General features: G+C 45.2%; 1 protein-coding gene across 1 annotated transcript in view; it reads left to right on the top strand.

Moving 5' to 3' along the window:
* The first annotated feature begins 6,399 nt into the window (after positions 1–6,399).
* The window catches only part of SDK2 (sidekick cell adhesion molecule 2), a 195,370-nt gene continuing 183,894 nt past the window's right edge, over positions 6,400–17,875 (top strand). The window contains exons 1-2 of the mRNA XM_006872308.1: positions 6,400–6,463; positions 7,846–8,005. Of these exons, the coding sequence (XP_006872370.1) occupies positions 6,400–6,463; positions 7,846–8,005 (224 nt within the window). The remainder of the gene's footprint in view (positions 6,464–7,845; positions 8,006–17,875) is intronic.

The raw sequence follows: 17,875 nt of genomic DNA, 5'->3' as shown, positions 1-17,875 counted from the left end.
ATTATGATGTTACCTACTGGACCAAACCATAGCCTCCACTGACCCAAGACTAGAGGATCTAGATGGTGCCTAACTACCACTACTTATATCTCTGACCAGACCACCATAACACCCTGGAGACCACCTCCTAGCTGTGGTAGCATAGAGGGAGGGTTATGCTTTTGAGCTGCTAACTTCAAGGTTAGAAGTTCAAATCCACCAGCTAGCTGCTTTGCAGGAGAAATATGAAGCTTTCTGCTCCTATAAAGATTTACAGCCCCAGAAACCCTACACAGGGTCACTATGAGTCAGAATCGATTGGACACCACCATCACCAGTGAAAGATGTGCTCCGTAGAACTATCTACTATAGAAGACCAAAGGGGCAACATTTACCCAAAATCAAAAAATGAGAAGGTAGGAAACTGAACCAGTGGGAGTACAGAGCCCAGGAAGGATGGGAAGGGAATACTGATACACTGTAGGCAGGAGTTGCAACCAATGTCAAGGAACAATTTGTGTCTGAATTACTGGTTGGAAAACAAGTTTGTTATGTAAACATCAAGTAAAGCACACTACAATGTAACAGAAAGGAACACTCGACTGAGCAGGTCTACTCTATACATAGGGTGGTTGTTAAATGCCAACCTTCGAGCTATGAGTCAATTTCAACTCAAAGCGACCCTGTATAGAGTTTCCAATGAGCAGCTGGTGGGTTTGAACTGTTGACCTTGTGGTTCAAAGTCCAGTGCTGATCTTACATTGCCACACCAGAAGTCCCCGTACACAGGGAGTCTACATGAATTAGGGTCAATTTGGTATGGCACTGTGGGATACATACACTGAACCGCAGGTCAGTTTAAACCACCATCCCTATACAGGGTTGCTATAAGTCACAACCGACTCAATGGCACTTAACAACAAAAATGATGTGTATGTGTCTATGTGGGGTGCTGGTGACCCTGTGGTAGCATTCTCAGCTTTAGTGCAGGAGCACCAACTTGGGTTCCCAGCACTTGCCTGTCAGTGGAGGTTTACATGTCTCTGGGATTCTAAACTGTTTCAGTGGAGCTTCCAGACTGAGGAAGACCAGGAAGAAAGGCCTGGCAATCTACTTCCAAGAACCAATCAATGAAAACCTGAGGTTTCACAGTTTCTGATCTGCAACTAGTCGTGGGTAGGGTCCAGGTCCCAGAACTGCTCTGTCCCACTGTGCATGAGGTCACCGGTCACAGCAGCAGCTGATGACAACAACACCGACTTTGCAGTTCAAATGACTTTGCAATCTGACGCATTAGCCCACAGCGCCACACCAGGACTCCATATACATATTGTTGTTGTTGTTAAGAGTCGGTTCTGACTCATTGTGACCCTTCATAGGGTTTCCGAGGCTGTAAATCTTTACAGGAGCAGAACGCCTCATCTTTCTCCCACGGAACAGCTGGTAGTTCAAACTGCTGACCTTGTGGTTCACAGCCCAATTCGTAACCACTACGCTACCAGAGCTCCTTCCATATAAATACATAGTCCCCCAAATAAAACCAAAATTATATTTGAGCTAATTCTGACTCATGGTAATACAGGGGTCACCTCCGCAGGGTTTTCAGGGCTGTAAATCTGGGGCTAGTACGGTGGACAAATCACTGGATCGCAAGGTTGGTTTGAACCAGTAGGTCAGTGTCTCAAACTCACCAGCTTCTCCTCGGAAACCCTCTACAGGCACTCTATGAGTCGGAACTGACTCTTACTCTTCTACACAACACTTCACAACCACAACAGCAACAATCTTTCAGAAACAGATTGTCAAACCTGTGTTCCTTTCCTTTCCATTTTTTTTTTTTTTGGGGGGGGGACCATTCAGGGACCTGATGTGCATGTATATAAAACACATACACATTCACACACATATATCTGATTGTAAATAAATCGTGTGATACACAATACAAAAGCTACAAAGGTAGTGAGTGAAAAACCTTTCTCCCTTCCATCCAATCTCCCAGCCCCCAGTGAAACCAGGTTTTTGTCACCTCCTAGAAAATCTATGCATATACAAGCAAAGGAGTCCTGATGTACTGCTCTAGGATCAGCACTGAACCACAAGGTCAGCAGTTCAAACACACCAACTGCTCCTCAGAAACCCTGTACAGGTTTGCTATGATGGAACCGACTCAACAGCATTTAACAACAACAGTACAATTAAATGTTGAAAAAGAAGCTTCTACACAAACCCAGTTCTGCACCTTGCTATTTTCAATTCTCAGTCATTCTCAAAGACTGTTCTGGATCCGTTAGCTGTTTGGAAGTATGATCATTTCTGTAACCAGAACCCTTCTGCCACACACTCAGGTTTTTTTCAAGCTTTTCATGCTACCAACAGCTCCGCTATGCAATGCTGTCATTTTCCACCTGCCCAGGTATACCTGTAGAGAGTAAATTCATTGAGTCAGAGTGGTGGATCAGAGGGGGTGTGTATTTTTAGATTTGGTTGTTGTTGTTAGTGCCATCGAGCCAGTTCAGACTCTTGTTGTTGTAAGGTGCCATCAAGTTGGTACCGACTCATAGGGACCCTGTGCACAACAGAACGAAACATTTCCCAATCCTGGGCCAACCTCACAATTGTTGCCATGCTTGAGCCCATTGATGCGGCAACTTTGCCAATCTACCTCGCTGGGGGTCTTCCTCTTTTTCTTGGATCCTCCACTTTACCAAATATGACATCCTTCTCCAGTGACTGGTCCCTCCTGACAATATGTCTGAAGTGTGAGAGACGAAGATAGACCATCCTGGCCTCCAAGGAACATTCTGACTGCACTTCTTCCAAAACAGATCTGTTGGTTCTTTTGGCAGTCCATGGCACTTTCAATATTCTCCTCTAACACCATAACTCAAAAGCATCAATTTTTCTATGGTCTTCCTTATTCACTGTCCAGCTTTCGGATGCATATGAGGTTATTGAAAATACCATGGCCTGGGTCAGGCACACCTTCCTTAGTCCTCAAGTTGACATCTTTGCTCTTCAACACTTTAAAAAGGTCTTGTGCAGCAAATTTGCCTACTGCAATACGTTGTTTGATTTCTTGATGTTCAGACTCGTCAGAAGCCTGTACAGAGTTTCCAAGGAGCAGCTGGTGGGTTTGAACCACCAGCCTTCTGGATAGCAGTTCAGTATTTCTCTAATGATATTGCTAAATTGCTGTCCAATGATACCATATCAACCTAGAGTCCCACAAGGCTGTGTGTGAAACTTGTCTGTGCACACCCCAGCCAGCCTGCGCTATTATCAAACTTTCTGATCTTGGCCGATAGGATCCGGGAAAAAGCAATGTCCTTCTCATTTGCTTTTCTCTTATCGTGAGATTGAGCATGGCTGCCTAGATTTCAGCGTTGTTTGTCATTCCTGCTTGTGAAATCTTCATATCCTAAATTCATTTTTCTATTAGTTTGTTCATCTTTTTCTTATTGGTTTGTGACAACATTCCTTCTATGAGAAAATTAGCTCTTTGTCCATGATAAGAGCTGCAAATATTTGTCATTTGTCATTTACCCTTTATGAATTTTTGTTATTTTCCCCCATGCAGAATTTTTACATTGTGGAAGGTTTCTGTCTGTTTCATGACTGTCTGGTTTTTGTGCAAAACTTAGAAAGGACTTAACAAGTTCCTTTTCTTCGCCAAGATTCTATATTTTTAAATTTCTGTGATTTTGTTTCCTGGTTCTTTAAGAATTTCATTTCTCTTGTTTAAAACTTTGATCTGCCTCACATTTATTTTGAGGTAAGTGTGAGGAAGAGATTCAACTTCATTTCCCACCCAAATGGCTTCCTAGCTGTTCCAAAACCATGCGCCGAATAGCTGATCTTTTCCTCACAGATTTGAAGTTCTGTTCTCATCATATATTAAATATTCCCATATGTGTTTGCGTCTGTTTCTAGACTCCAGTCTGCTCCTTCACCAGTCTCTTGTAAGGGCACACTGTTTTAATTATTGCAGCTTTCTAATATCGTTCAGAATCTGGTGGTACTGGTCTCCCCTCTTTGCGATTCTTTCCCAGAATTTTCTTGTCTATTCTTGTGTTGTTGTTGCTGTTTTAATGTGAACATTAGAAATACTTTGGTTAATAGAATTGTACGTGTGTGCTTTTGAAGCTGAAGAAGAGTCTAAGAAAATGACAACTTTGAGATGTGGATTCTTTCTGTCCACAGTTTCCTCTCTGTTCTCAGTCATCCTTGTCCACAGAAATGGTGGTTAGCAGGGTTGTTAGCAGGTTGTCTACTGAACTAGGATTAACGCTGATGAGAGCTGCTAGCCAGCTTCCAGCTCTTCTCTCTGGAGTCATCCGCCATCTTCATATTTTGTCAATAGTGATAATAGCTACTCTTCCTATAGCATGTGACTGGCATTGTTCTAAGCACTTTATGTTTATTAATATATTGAATCCTTGCAACAAACTTGTACCCAATTTACAGCTAAGAAAACTGAGATGAGAAGAAATGAAGTAACTTGCTCAACATCAATGTTTTGTGTTACCCATTCATGGAATCTGTTCCTACGTATAAATACACTCAGATACACACACACACACCAACACACACAGAGAGAGGCAGAAACCCACATATAAACAGACGCTCACCCACACACAGACACACGAGCTTACACTGACATTCATATGAAGATGCACACGCAGATGCACGCTGAGACAGATACACATACACAGAGACAGATACACGGAGGCCCCCATGAGTACACACACACACACACACACACAGAGTGTCTACCAGCCCTGTCTTTTCCCCATCGGTGCATCTTGCACACACACCCCCAGCACCTCTGGACAGGCCAGGCGAAGGAAGAAGGCCATTGTTCTCATTCCTCAGTCAGGCCTGGCCCCATAACCACCCTGCATCCAGATGGTAGGGGGGCCTTTGGGAAACAGGGTGTCCGCACCACTGGGATTGAGGAGAGGGGGCAGGTGCTTTCCTATGTATCTGCCCTCGAGTCCCCCTCCCCACCAGAGCACCCGAGGCCCTCTCCAAAGCCAAGAGGATACCAGGGGAGGAGGCTGCTCGGGTATAGACATCACCCCTTTCCCTTCCCCAAGTCATTATCTCCGGCAGCACCGGAATCAGTCCATCCAAGCAAAAGGCATTTTGCTCTGAGGTGGCACCCCGGGAGAGTCTCAGGAATGAACTGGCAGATGCAGCCCTGGGAGCAAATTGCTAAGTGAACAGTTTACAGAGGTGTGGTGTCTGGGTGCAGAGTGCACGCATGTGGGCTCATGTGCATCCATGTTTGTATGCCCACTGTGCATGCTTTATGCATTCTCTGTGGGTGGGTGTCACATGTAATCTTGTACTTACATGCATTGTGCATCCATGCATGTGTGTGTGCACATGTGTGCTTGTGTGTAAGTTCTCATTTACATTCATGTGTATGCATGTGTGCATATATATGTGCACTGTTTGTGTGTGTGCCGGTATACATGGATATGTGTGCTGTGCATGTGTGTGCACGTGCATGTGTTTGCATGTGTTTGCACACATATTGTTTGCTTATGTGTGTGTGTGTTTGTGTACATGCACATATGCACTGTATTGTGTACTTGTATACACAAGTCACATGCATGTGTTTGCTTATGTGGGCATGTGTGCTCATCTACATGCTGTGTGTTCATGTATGGACTTGTATGTACATATACATGTGTTTGTTTTTATATGTATGTGCTTTTGTACACATATGTGTACAGACATTTGCTTATGTGGGCATCTGTGCTCATATGCATGCTTGTTCGTGCACATGTATGTACATGTATACGTGCACAGCTGTACATGTATGCATTTGCTTATGTGAGTGCATGTGCTTGTGTACATGTTTGTGTATGCACATATGTGTTTACTTGTGTTTGTGTGCACTGTGTGTATGTGTTTGCATGGGTGCAAGTTCATGCATTTACTTATGTGAGCATATGTGCTTGTATATGTGCTGTGTGTATGCATGTGTGTACGTGTGTTTATGTTTTTGTATGCATGTGTGTGTGCATAAGTTGCATACACATGCATTTGCTTACTGTGTGCATGTGCTCATGTGCATGCATGTGGGGGGGGTGCAAGCACTGGCACCCACCCACCCTCCCGGCTGCTTCTGATTATTCAGGCTGTGAGTCAGTCCCCCATCCGAGAGATTGAATCACTCGGGGGCTGAGAATGTTATTGTTTTAAAACAAACGAGTGATGACAGGAACTAACGGAAGGTTTTTAAAAACGCGATTCAAAGGGCTCTTGAAAGCTGCTGGAGAATATGAATGCGCCTTTGAAGTGAGAATGAGCCCATTCGTTAAGTTGAGAGCAGAGTTGGCTGAGGCGGCCGCCAGGGGCCTCCTTGGCAAATGAGTGCCCACCGGCTTCTACTCCCACTCCACCCCCTACATGGTCAGGGTGGGCAAGGACCCTGGGGCATCGCTGGGAATCAAGGAGATGGTCCCTCCCCTGAGTACGTGCTTTAAAATGAGTGTGACATATTTGATGGGAACATCAGTAGTTAGAGGTGACTGTCTACATGCACTGGCTCTTGATCCATGCTCAGTGCACCTCCTTCCTGGATAGCACCGGGTGCCCTTCTGGTCACCCCCAACACAGTGAGGTTCAGTGGCGCAGGGGTGCAGGGGAATGGGGCCGCTTTACACAAAGCCAGGCTCCCTGAGCTACAGAGGCTCATTCTGGCTTCTGTTGAGCTGTACGTTTGTGTTTGAGCCTAGAGAGAGGCCTTGGCACTGGCTGAGCCTGTCCAAAGATCAAGGATGCTTAATGCTGGCTAATCTGAGGGCGCGAGAACAGATGTTGTGATTCGGCACCCCAGGCCTTCTCCATGGTCCCCACAGTTCAGCAGGGAGTAGGAGAGACTCCCTGTACCCCTTTCTTCTGCCTTTGGTTTGTTCCATTTCTTAGACCAAAAGAAGGTCTCCTGGTTTTCTACCCTTTACTTTCATAGAAGAGCTCCCAGAGGGTGCAAATGGTTAATGAACTTGGCTGATAGTCAAAAGGTTGGAGGTTCAAGTTCATCCAGAGTCGCCTTGAAAGAAGTGCAGAGGGGGTGGGGGGAAGGGGTGCTTTTGTCCCTCATGCCTTTGAGGGGTTTCCTCTGTCCTTGGGGAGCAAGACTCCCCTCTCCTTGCATTACCCTCATCTTCTACAAACTACCTCCCTAGTTTCCTTATGTACTTTTCAATTGTACCTCTCTGATTGTGCTGCGCGTTGTTACTGGGTCTTTTACAAATTGAAGATCTGTGGTACCCCTGCATTGGTGACATGTTTTTCCACCACAGTGTGACCACTTCCTGTCTCTGTATCATAGTTTGGTCATTTCCACAATATTTCAAACTTTTTCAAAATGCTGTTGCACACTTTTTAATAGATGACCGACCTTATGGTGTAAACATGAGTTTTCTGTGCACCACGAAACTAAAACAATCCATGCGACTCGCTTTATTGTGATAGTCACATTATTGCGTGGTCTGGATCCGAGTCCGAGTATCTTCGAGTCTGCCTGTGTAGTCTCGTAGGCAGAAGTTCCATCATCACCCTTCCTTCCTTCTGCTCTTGAGGGAGAATTCCAGAAGCAAAGGGTATGGGGTGGGTGGGCATCCGGAGTGAAGAGGGAACAAGGGTGATGGGGGCTGCAGAGTCAGGTGACCCTGGGGTGGGAGAGGCCAGGTAAGGAGGGCAAGCAGGGTCCTGGTGGAAGATTCCCACTGACTGATCTGACTTCACATGTCTCCCAGCATGTCCCTGTCCTGAATGTTAGGGAATTAAATGAGCTAATACGTCTAGGTGAGCAAATGCTAACCTATGGATCTCAATCCCCATTTCCTATAGATGATGTGGCCCCATACTTCAAGACAGAGCCTGTGCGGACGCAGGTGCACCTGGAGGGGAACCGCCTGGTTCTCACATGCATGGCGGAGGGCAGCTGGCCCCTGGAGTTCAAATGGCTTCATAATAAACAAGAGCTGACCAAGTTCTCTCTGGAGTACAGGTAAGCTGCCCACCCCCACGTCTTCCTTCTTGGGCCGTATCAGGACTGGAGGGTGGAGCCTGTGCAGTGGGGGCCACTGGCCAAAGACTCCCACTTCAATGCTACCATGGTTAAAGCACTCGGCTGCTAAACAAAACTCAGCAGTTGACCCCAGCAGTGGAGGTCTTAGAGACCCTACAGGGCAGTTCCCCTTTGGCCCAGAGGGTCACTACGAGTCAGAACTGAGTCAGGGGCAATGAGGCTTTTGGGTTGGGGTGGGGGTGCGTTGGGGGGGGAGACAACCTGGTCCCAGGTGTGAGAAGATCTTTCCCTGCTGAGCCCACTGAGGATGACTGAGTGGTGTGTAGCCCAGACAGAGGTGGAAAAGAGGGTTGGGAAGAGAAGAGAAGGGCTTGCTCCCAGTGTCTGTGGCCTTGGCTGTGACTGTGGCCAGAGTCCCTTTAGTCCCCTGGCCCCTGCTCTCTCACAGAGAGCCTGAGTCCAATGGAGCCATGGAGAATACAACTCGGACCCTGTAAGGGAGAGGCGTCTCCTATTTGGGGGACAATTCAGGTAAGATGGGGAAGCGGCCCTCCCATTGCTTTTGACTGTAGCATGCCCTGGACTCTGGGCTAGGCTGCCCTTCCCTGCCCAGGACACTACCAAGAGCAAGGGCAAGTTTGCTGCTAGAAGCCAAGCATGAAGTGGTCACCCCTTCATCCCCATCAGCCTCCAGCCTTTCCTGGGCCCCACCCCTCCCTACCTCCTGCTCTTATCCTCCCATCTCAGCCTTTTTTATTGGTGATTCATCCCTGACCTGATAGCCATAATGGGTTTTGTTGGGGAAACAAGATTATCTTACCTTGGGGATGGTGATCTAAATCTTTCAGCAGAGACAGGAATGGAGAGGAGTCCAGGTGCTCCAGAATCTGTTCTTCCTGGATATTCACTCTTTCCTTTCTAAGGAAGAGAGGTCAAAGGTCAGGGTGACTGCTGATGGGTTCCTTCTACCCTGATCCTAGGCTGGATTGGCTGCTGTGAGATATAGTCATGTGCTTGTGTGGAAAAGCCAAGGGCCAGGTCAAGAGCCTTAGTCCCCTGTGGTTGGAGAGAGGCCAGGACCAGGAAGGATAAAACACTCCAAGACTGTTCACTCGGGGCTTTGAGTTGTCTCGGAAGTCCACAAGAAGACCCCACTAAAATGGTCTGCACTTGGGAGTCCAGAGCCACGAAGACTGTGGTCTGGCACCCCTGGACAGTTTTCACAGTCTCTGTGTGGAGCCCCTGTATCCCTCTTGGAGGATGCACACGTTTGGATGGGAGCTCCAGGATCCTACAGATGCTGCACCACAAGTATAGGTGGTTCTGGGGTCTTCCAGCCTGTCTTGGACTTCCACTGACGGAGCTTCAGGAAGGATCCAGGAGAAGGAGAGTTGGTTGTTCATCTGTTGTCCTTGATTCAGAACTGGTCCTTTGTTGCCCTGACACCGCTAGGATCCAACAATGGTGCTAAACCCAAGTAGACTCCAGCAGAGCTGAAGGGCCAGATCTGCCCAACAATGGCACAGGCTGCTTTGGTAGCGTAGTAGTTATGAATCGGGCTGCTAATCTCACGGTCAGCTGTTCAAAACTACCAGCTGTTCCATGGGAGAAAGATGAGGCTTTCTGCTCCCGTAAAGATTTATAGCCTCGGAAGCCCTGTACAGGGTTGCTATGAGTCGGAACTGACTCATAGCACACAAAAACAACAACCTTTGGAAACAGTCAGCTCTCTGCCCCTGGGGGCATTTGGTGGAGGGTCATCTGGTGGTGATGGTATGCCAATAATTGTTGGCAGTGGGAAAGAATTTATTCTTTGGCCAAGGACAGGACTCCTGGTGTGGTGCTGTAGGATAAGCACTAGACCTCGAGGTTGGCTTGATCCACAAGGTTAGTGGTTCAAACTCACCACTTGGTCTTCAAAAGCCCTGTATAAGGTTGCTATGAGTTGGAACCAACTCCACAGCACTTAATAACAACAACACTCTGTGATTATCTCATTTAATCCTGCCAGCAGTCCTATAAGTGAGTTTCAATGTTGTCCCCATTTTACAGATGAGGAAACAGAGGCTTAAAGCAGTCAAATTGTTTTCCCAAGGTCAGATGGTTGAGCTGGGCTTCACATTTGTGTCATCTGACTCTAAAGCTGGGGTTCTTTGCCATCCACCACACTGTCTCTCATTGGGGGGCTGCTGCAGCATGTCTCCCCATGTTTTACTAACCATGCTCTGCAAGTTCTAGAAACCAAAGCAGAGACGGAAGTGCCCATCTCCCAGTGGAGATCCTTGGGCAGAAATTATGCAGGGAAAATGCACTGCCATTAGCGAAGCTCATCTCCTTGACTCCTTACTCCAGAGAGAAGTGGCTAGCATGGTCCGGGGATGGCTAACACATCTGATTAGGATTTTCCTGTCATCAAAACTGGCTCTGCCACAAAGTAAGGTCTACACTTCTCAGCATGTCCTTGGGGGCTTTCTGTAGTCCACCCCTGGCAACTCTGCATCACTCTTGCTGTTCCCATCTGAGCTAACAAACACTCCACCAAAGAGACCCCAGGACATCCTCAGGACAGCTCCCTGCACTTGCTCTCATCTTGACCTTGGTCCATACTGTCCTGCCCCCTCCCATTGGAATATTACCCCCTTTCAGAACTATCTCTCTCCTGTAGGACCCAGCTCAAATGTCTTTCCCTTCAGAAAGTCTTTCCTGATGACCATGCAGCATGTCTCTTCACACACACGTGTGTTCTCTCTCATACACACACACACACACGTTTCTCTCTTACACACACGTTTCTCTTTTACTTCTCTGCCCTTTGTGACTATCCATAATGCATCCCATGATGCATTGCTTTATTGTTATTTACAGACTAGATGACAGAACTGAGGGCAGAGCTTCAGGAACTTCAGACTGAGAAGCTGGAGTTTTGACCCTGTCAGGCCATCTCTCACTGGACTGCCATCTGTCACCTCTGGGTGTGGTTTGAATTCTTATGGGTTGAGTGGCACTGCCACCAACCCCTCAGGGATCGCAGACTGAGAGCTACATCGCGTCAGAGAGGAAGGAGCTTCATTTCACTTCAGAAAGTCCCAGGGAAGGATTCTGATTGGCCAACCTGGATGAGCATCAGAATGGGGTACTGTGATTGGCCAGAACTGCATCAAGTGTCTCCTCCAGGACAGAGGGCACTGATCTAGCTGGGCCCGTGTCTAGCCAAGTGGTGGATAGGTATATAGCTGGGGATAATAGCACTAATAAGATCTGCTCACAATGGAATAGTCTGCCATTCAAGATCAAAAAGGCAGCGTTTACCTAAGGACAAAATTGAGAAGGGTTGGGAAGGAGGGTGGAATTGAAATAAGAACCCCAAAGAGGAAATGGGACACATGGAGGGGATAACAATCATTGAGATGAAACACAATCTGATTTGTTGAATGCAAGATTAATCATCTGCTCTGTAAACATTCACTCAATTCATAATGAAAAGTTTAAAATTTTTTAAAAGCGCCATGTCCAGTATACCACCCTGCCTCCAAAGAAGACATGACCCGCTATCAGGTGCTCAGTACATACTTTTTATCTACTCTTTTATGTGGGAAAACATCAAGGCTTAGAAAAATTTTAAGGATGGTACCATGAACACCTGGATACCCCTTACCATTCACCAATGATTAACATTTTGCCACATTTGCTTTCTCTCTGTTTCCCCCACCTCTCTCTCCCTCTGTCTCCATACATACATAGACACACACTGTTTTGTTCAACTATTAAGCATTTGTTACACACATTATGTCATATCATCCCTAAGCAGTATTTCCTAAGAACAAGGCATTCTCCTACAAAACCACTATCCTGTTCTCACACTTGGAGAATTTAGCATTGATATACTACTGCTATCTAATCTACAGCCCATATTTGAATATCTCAGCTTGTCCCAATTACGTCTTCTATAGTCATTGTGTTGCTCAGTACAAGATCTAATCACGGACCACACGTTGTATTTGTTGTTTGTTATTGTTAAGTGCCATCAAGTTGGTTCCCACTCATAGCGACCCTGTATAGGGTTTCCAAGGCTGTACATTTTTGTAAGAACAGAAAGCCTCATCTTTCTCTCGGGGAGCAGCTAATGAATTATAACTGCTGACCTTGTGGTTTACAATCTACCGATTATCCTACAGAGCCACCACGCTTCCCACACATTGGATTTAGTTAAAATGAATCTCTGGAGTCCTTCAATTTAGAACTCTCTCTCCTTGGGTTTTCCTATTTTTCATGACCTACCATGGCACCGGCGTTGTTTAAGGATCCAGATGGTTTTGAAATATGCCCTACATTGTGTGTTTGTCCAGTTAGAGCCTCGTGGCTAGTCTCACCTCAAATGTTAGGGCAGGACTATTACTTATGTGGGTGATCGTCCTCCTGTTTCTCACTAGAAGGCAGCCAATGCCTGTTTACCTACGATTACCTTGATCCGTTGGCCAAGGTTGTGGTCACCAGATATCCCCATTGTGAAAGTATCACGTGTCTTCTTCCCTCTACTATGGTATCACATTTTGTTTATGCATTTATCTATTGATAGACATTTAGTGTGCTTCTGTATTTTAGCTTCTATGAACAGCGCTGCAACAAGCATTGGTATTACACGTATCTGGTTTGTGCTCCTGCTGCCAATTGTTTGGAGTCGAATTGTTGGACCATATCATAACTGTATGTCTGGCTTTTTGAGGAACCACCAAACTGTTTCCCACAGTGGCGGTACCATTTTCCAGCCTCACCAACAAAGAATGAGGACCCCAGTCCCTCTGCATCCTCACCACCACCTGTGGTTTGCCATGTTTCTTTCTTTCTTTTAAATCATAGACATTTCATGGTGGTTTTGATCTGTGCTTCCCTAAAGACCAAGGATGTTGACCATCTTTTCATGTGCTTATTGGCCATTAGTATTTCTTCTCGGTGAAATGTCATTCAAGTTCTTTGCCTGTTTTTTAATTGGTAAAAACCTTTGTTTGTTTGTTTTTGCCATTGGTAAGTTACATGTGGAGTAATATCCTAAGATTATGTGAATACCTTCCTCCCCAAGTCTCTCACCCAACAGTCAGCACTGGTGGCTAAGGCGGACCAGAATCCATCATTATCATTGTTCTTGTTAAGTACCATCGAGTCAATTCCAACACAGAGCAACCCTGTATAGGGTTTCTGAGGAGTGGCTAGTAGGTTTGAGCCGCTGACCTTTTGGTTAGCAGTCCAGTGCTTATCCAGCATGGCCTTAAACAGTGGTTGCAATTAGGCAATTTTCTCATTCTACTGTCACTTACCTTTTAATGGCATTCTTTTGTTTAAAAAAATACATATTTTAAGCTTCCCCTTCTCATTTCCTTTAAGTGAAATTCATATCAATATGGACTTAAGAGATTTTTATTAACTCAGTGTGTTTTAAACCATCTCTGTCATTCATTTTGTTACTCATATTAACCAATATTTGCTCCTGGAACCTCTCTGAGATAGATCCTGGATCTTTTTGACATGTCCCCTCATTAGATTGAGTTCTTTCGGATGTTTTGGTTTAACAAAGTGTCCCAGGTTCACCTTTTAAATAAATGCATGCTGACAGTTGCATTACGTACAGAGTTGGCCGGCTTCCCATTCCATGGTCTTCTGACCACTGCTGATCCTGAGGGCTCCCTAGTCCCCAGACTTGGAGCAAGGTGGTTATATTAGCCCAATGTTCAGGCAGAAAAATAAGTACATCTACTCATCAAGTCAAGGAACGCTGGTGGCATAGTGGATTATAAGTTGGCCTCCTAACCACAAGGTCAGCAGTTCGAATCTACCAGTCACTTCACAGGAGAAAGATGAGACTTTCTGCTCCCATAAAGATTTGTTGTTGTTGTTAAGTGCTGTCAAGTTGATTTCGACTCATAAGGACCCTGTATAGGGCTTTCAAGAAGCAACTGGTGAGTCTGAACAGCCAACCTTGTGGTTGAAACTGACCTTGTGGTTCAGTGCTTATCCTACAGTGCAAAACCAGGACCCCAGGCCTCGGAAATGCTATACAGGGTGTCCATGAGAAGGAACTCGATGGCACACAACCACTACCATCATCCCTGATCAAGCCGAGAAAAAATAAGATTAGAAATGCTGTCATACATTTTACTGTGTGAAACCCATTCCATCTACAGAGATAGAGCTCCAAAGAGATGGAATCACATCCACGTCCTGGGGTCTTTATTGTCAATGGGATCTGAGAGAGACTGGAACTGGGGTGTGTGTGTACGTGTGCACGCATTGCCCGTGAGCTCTCTACATGAATGCCTGTCCATATCCCTCAGTGGACAGCAGGGAGGAAGGACTGTGGCCTTTGGAGTTAGACCCACCTAAGTCCAAACTGTGGAGCTTGCTGTAAGATAAACACAGGACTGATAATGGCAAGGTCAGCAGATCAAATCCACCAGCCACTCTTTGGAAACCCTATACAGAGTCATTATGAGTCAGAACTGACTTGACAAGTCCAACCATACTTAACAAGTCCAATCACGTCCCCTACCATTTACTGCATCTATTGTTGTTGTTGTTGTTATTAAGTGCTGTCGAGTCAGAGTCCTGGTGTGGCGCTGTGGGTTAATGCACCAAACTGCAAAACCATATGAACTGCAAGGTTGGCGGTTCAAGCTCACCAGCAGCTTCTTGGAAACCCTAAACAGGGTCGCTATACAGGTTGGACCCCTATACAGGTCGGAACCAACTCGATGTAAATTAATAACAACTGCCTCTGTTGTTGTTGTTGTTGTTAAGTGCCATCAAGTCAGTACCAACTCATAGTGACCTTATGCACAGCAGAATGAAACACTGCCCGATCCTGGGCCAACTTCACTATCATTGCCACACTTAAGCCCATTTATGCTGCCACTTGGCCAATCCATCTCGTTGGGGGTCTTCCTCTTGTTCTCTGACCCTCCACCTTACCAAACATGGTATCCTTCTCCAGCGACTGGTCCCTCCTGACAATATGCCCAAAGTATTAGAGTCAAAGTTTGGCCATCCTGGCCTCCAAGGAAGCACTCTGGCTGCACTTCTTCCAAAACGGATCTGTTGGTTCTTTTGGCAGCCCATGACACTTTCAGTATTCTCCTCCAACACCATAACTCAAAAGCATCAATTCTTCTACGGTCTTCCTTATTCACTGTCCAACTGCCTCTGTAGTGGTAGCAAAATTAGTCACCCACCATGAGTTTTTTTTTTTTCTTAATTTGCAATCAGACGTAGTAATTCATTAGAGGGTTATTATAATGGGGTTCCATGGGTCAAGCATGGTCCCAGGCACAGTAAACATGAAATCAAGGGGACATATGATCAGGATACGGAGCTTTGATAGCATAGTGGTTATGAATCGGGCTGCCAACCTCAAGGTTGGCAGTTCAAAACTACCAGGCATTCCACAGGAGAAAGATGAGGCTTTCTGCTCCCGTAAAGATTTACAGCCTCAGAAACCCTGTGCAGGGTCACTATGAGTCGGAACCGACTCCACGGCACTTAACAACAACAATAATGGTCAGGAGGGGCCAGTCCCTGGAGAAGGACATCATGCTTGGAAAAGTGGTAATGAATGGGCTGAATGTATCATTGGCCAAAACCAAATCAAACCAGTTGTGTTTGAGTTGACCAGCGACATCACTAGAAGGTACAGACCACACCTGAGGACACTGTCAGAGGGAGTGACACTAAAAAGACTGTCAGCAAAACTTTTGTGCAGTTGTTTCAGCGGAAATTTATCATTTTAATACACACAAGCCTGTAGTTCATTTTAACAATGAAAGCATTCTTCAGAAGGCCAGCTTGCATGTACTTATATACCTACACCACCCTACGTCTGTCAGTTTGTGGTACTGTGGTGGCTTGTGAGTTGCTGTGATTCTGAAAGCTATGCCACCAATATTTTAAATACCAGCAGGGTCACCCATGGTGGACAGGTTTCAGATGAGCTTCCAGACAAAGACAGACTAGAAAGAAGGAATGACAAACTACTTCGGAATATTTAGTCACTGAAAACCTTATGAATAGCAGAGAAACTGTCAGATATAGTGCCGGAAATATGAGCCCCTCAGGTTGGAAGGCACTCAAAATACGACTGGGGAAGAGCTGCCGCCTCAAAGTAGAGTTGACCATGATGACGTGAATGGAGTAAAGCCCATGGGAGAAGAGCCCGGGGGACCTTCATTTGCTGATGTGGCACAACTCAAAATGAAGAGAAAAAGCTGTACACATCCATTAATAATCAGAACATGGAATGTATGGAAGTATGAATCTAGGAAAATTAGAAATTGTCAAAAATGATATGGAATGCATAAACATCGGTGAGATGAAATGGACTGGTATTGGCCACTATGTGGGGAATGACAAATTGAAGGGGAATGTTGTTGGGTTCATTGTAACAAAACTATATCCAGATTAGTCATGAGGTACAATGCTGTCTGTGATAGGATAACATCCATGTGCCTACAAAGAAGACCAGTTAATACCACTATTATTCAAATTTATGCACCAACCACTAAAACCAGTGAGGATGAAATAGAAGAACTTTACCAACTTGTACAATCTGAAATTGATCAAACATGCAATCAAGATATATTGATCACTACTAGTGTTTGTAATGCAAAGGTTGGGAGCAAAGAGAAAGGATCAGTAGTTGGGAAATATGGCCTTAGTGATAGAAATGATGCTGGAGATAGCATGATAGAATTCTGCAAAATCAATGATTCGTTCATTTCAAATACCTTCTTTAGACAGCATAAGAGGCGACTGACCTCACCAGATGGAGTACATAGAAATCAAATTGACTACATCTGAGGAAAGAGATGATGGAAAAGCTCCATATAATCAGTGAAAACAAGGGCCGGGGCAAACTATGGAACAGGCTATCAATTACTCATATGCAAATTCAAACTGAAGCTGAAGAAAATGAAAACAAGTCCACGAGAGCCAAAATATGACCTTGAATATATCCCACCTGAATTTAGAGATCATCTGAAGAACAGGTTTGATACATTACACACTAAAGACTGAAGACCAGAAGAGTTGTGGGATGACATCAAGAACATCATAAAGGAAGAAAGCAAAAAGTCATTAAGAAGACAAGAAAGAAGGAAAAGGTCAAAATGGATGACAGAAGAGACACTGAAACTTGCTCTTTAGCATAGAGATGCTAAAGTAAATGGAAAAATCAGGAGGTATAAGAGCTGAACAGAAATTTTCAAAGATCAGGCAGAGAAGATAAAGCCAAATATTACATCAAAATGTGCAAAGATCTGGAATCAGAAAACCAAAAATGAAGAACACGCTCAGCATTTCTCAAGCTGGGGGAACTGAAGGAAAAAATTCAAGCCTCGACTTCCGTTACTGGAAGATTCTTAGGGCAAATTACTGAATGATGCAGGTAGCATCAAAAAAAGATGGAAGGAATACACAGAATCACTGTACCAAAAGGAAATGGTTGATGTTCAGCTGTTTCAAGAGGTAGCATATGATCAAGAGCCAATGATACTGTAAGAGGAAGTCCAAGGTGCATTGAAGGAATTGGCAAAGAACAAGGCACCAAGAATTGATGGAATAAAAATTGAAATCTTACAAGAAATTGAGGCGGCACTGGAGGCACTCACTCATCTCTGCCAAGAAATTTGGAAGATAAGTATCTGGCTGACTGATTGGAAGAGATTCGTATTTGTGCCCATTCCAAAGAGAAGTGACCCAACAGAATGCAAAATCATCGGACAATATCTTTGATATCCCATGTGAGTAAAGTTTTACTAAAGGTAAGACAGAAACGGCTACAAGCATACATTGACAGAGAACTTCCAG

Source organism: Chrysochloris asiatica, unplaced genomic scaffold (genome assembly GCF_000296735.1).
Source record: "Chrysochloris asiatica unplaced genomic scaffold, ChrAsi1.0 scaffold00192, whole genome shotgun sequence".
In the NCBI taxonomy this organism is placed as follows: Eukaryota; Metazoa; Chordata; class Mammalia; order Afrosoricida; family Chrysochloridae; genus Chrysochloris; species Chrysochloris asiatica.
Note: the sequence above shows the minus strand (reverse complement) of the source record. Positions and strands in the feature narration are given on the sequence as shown.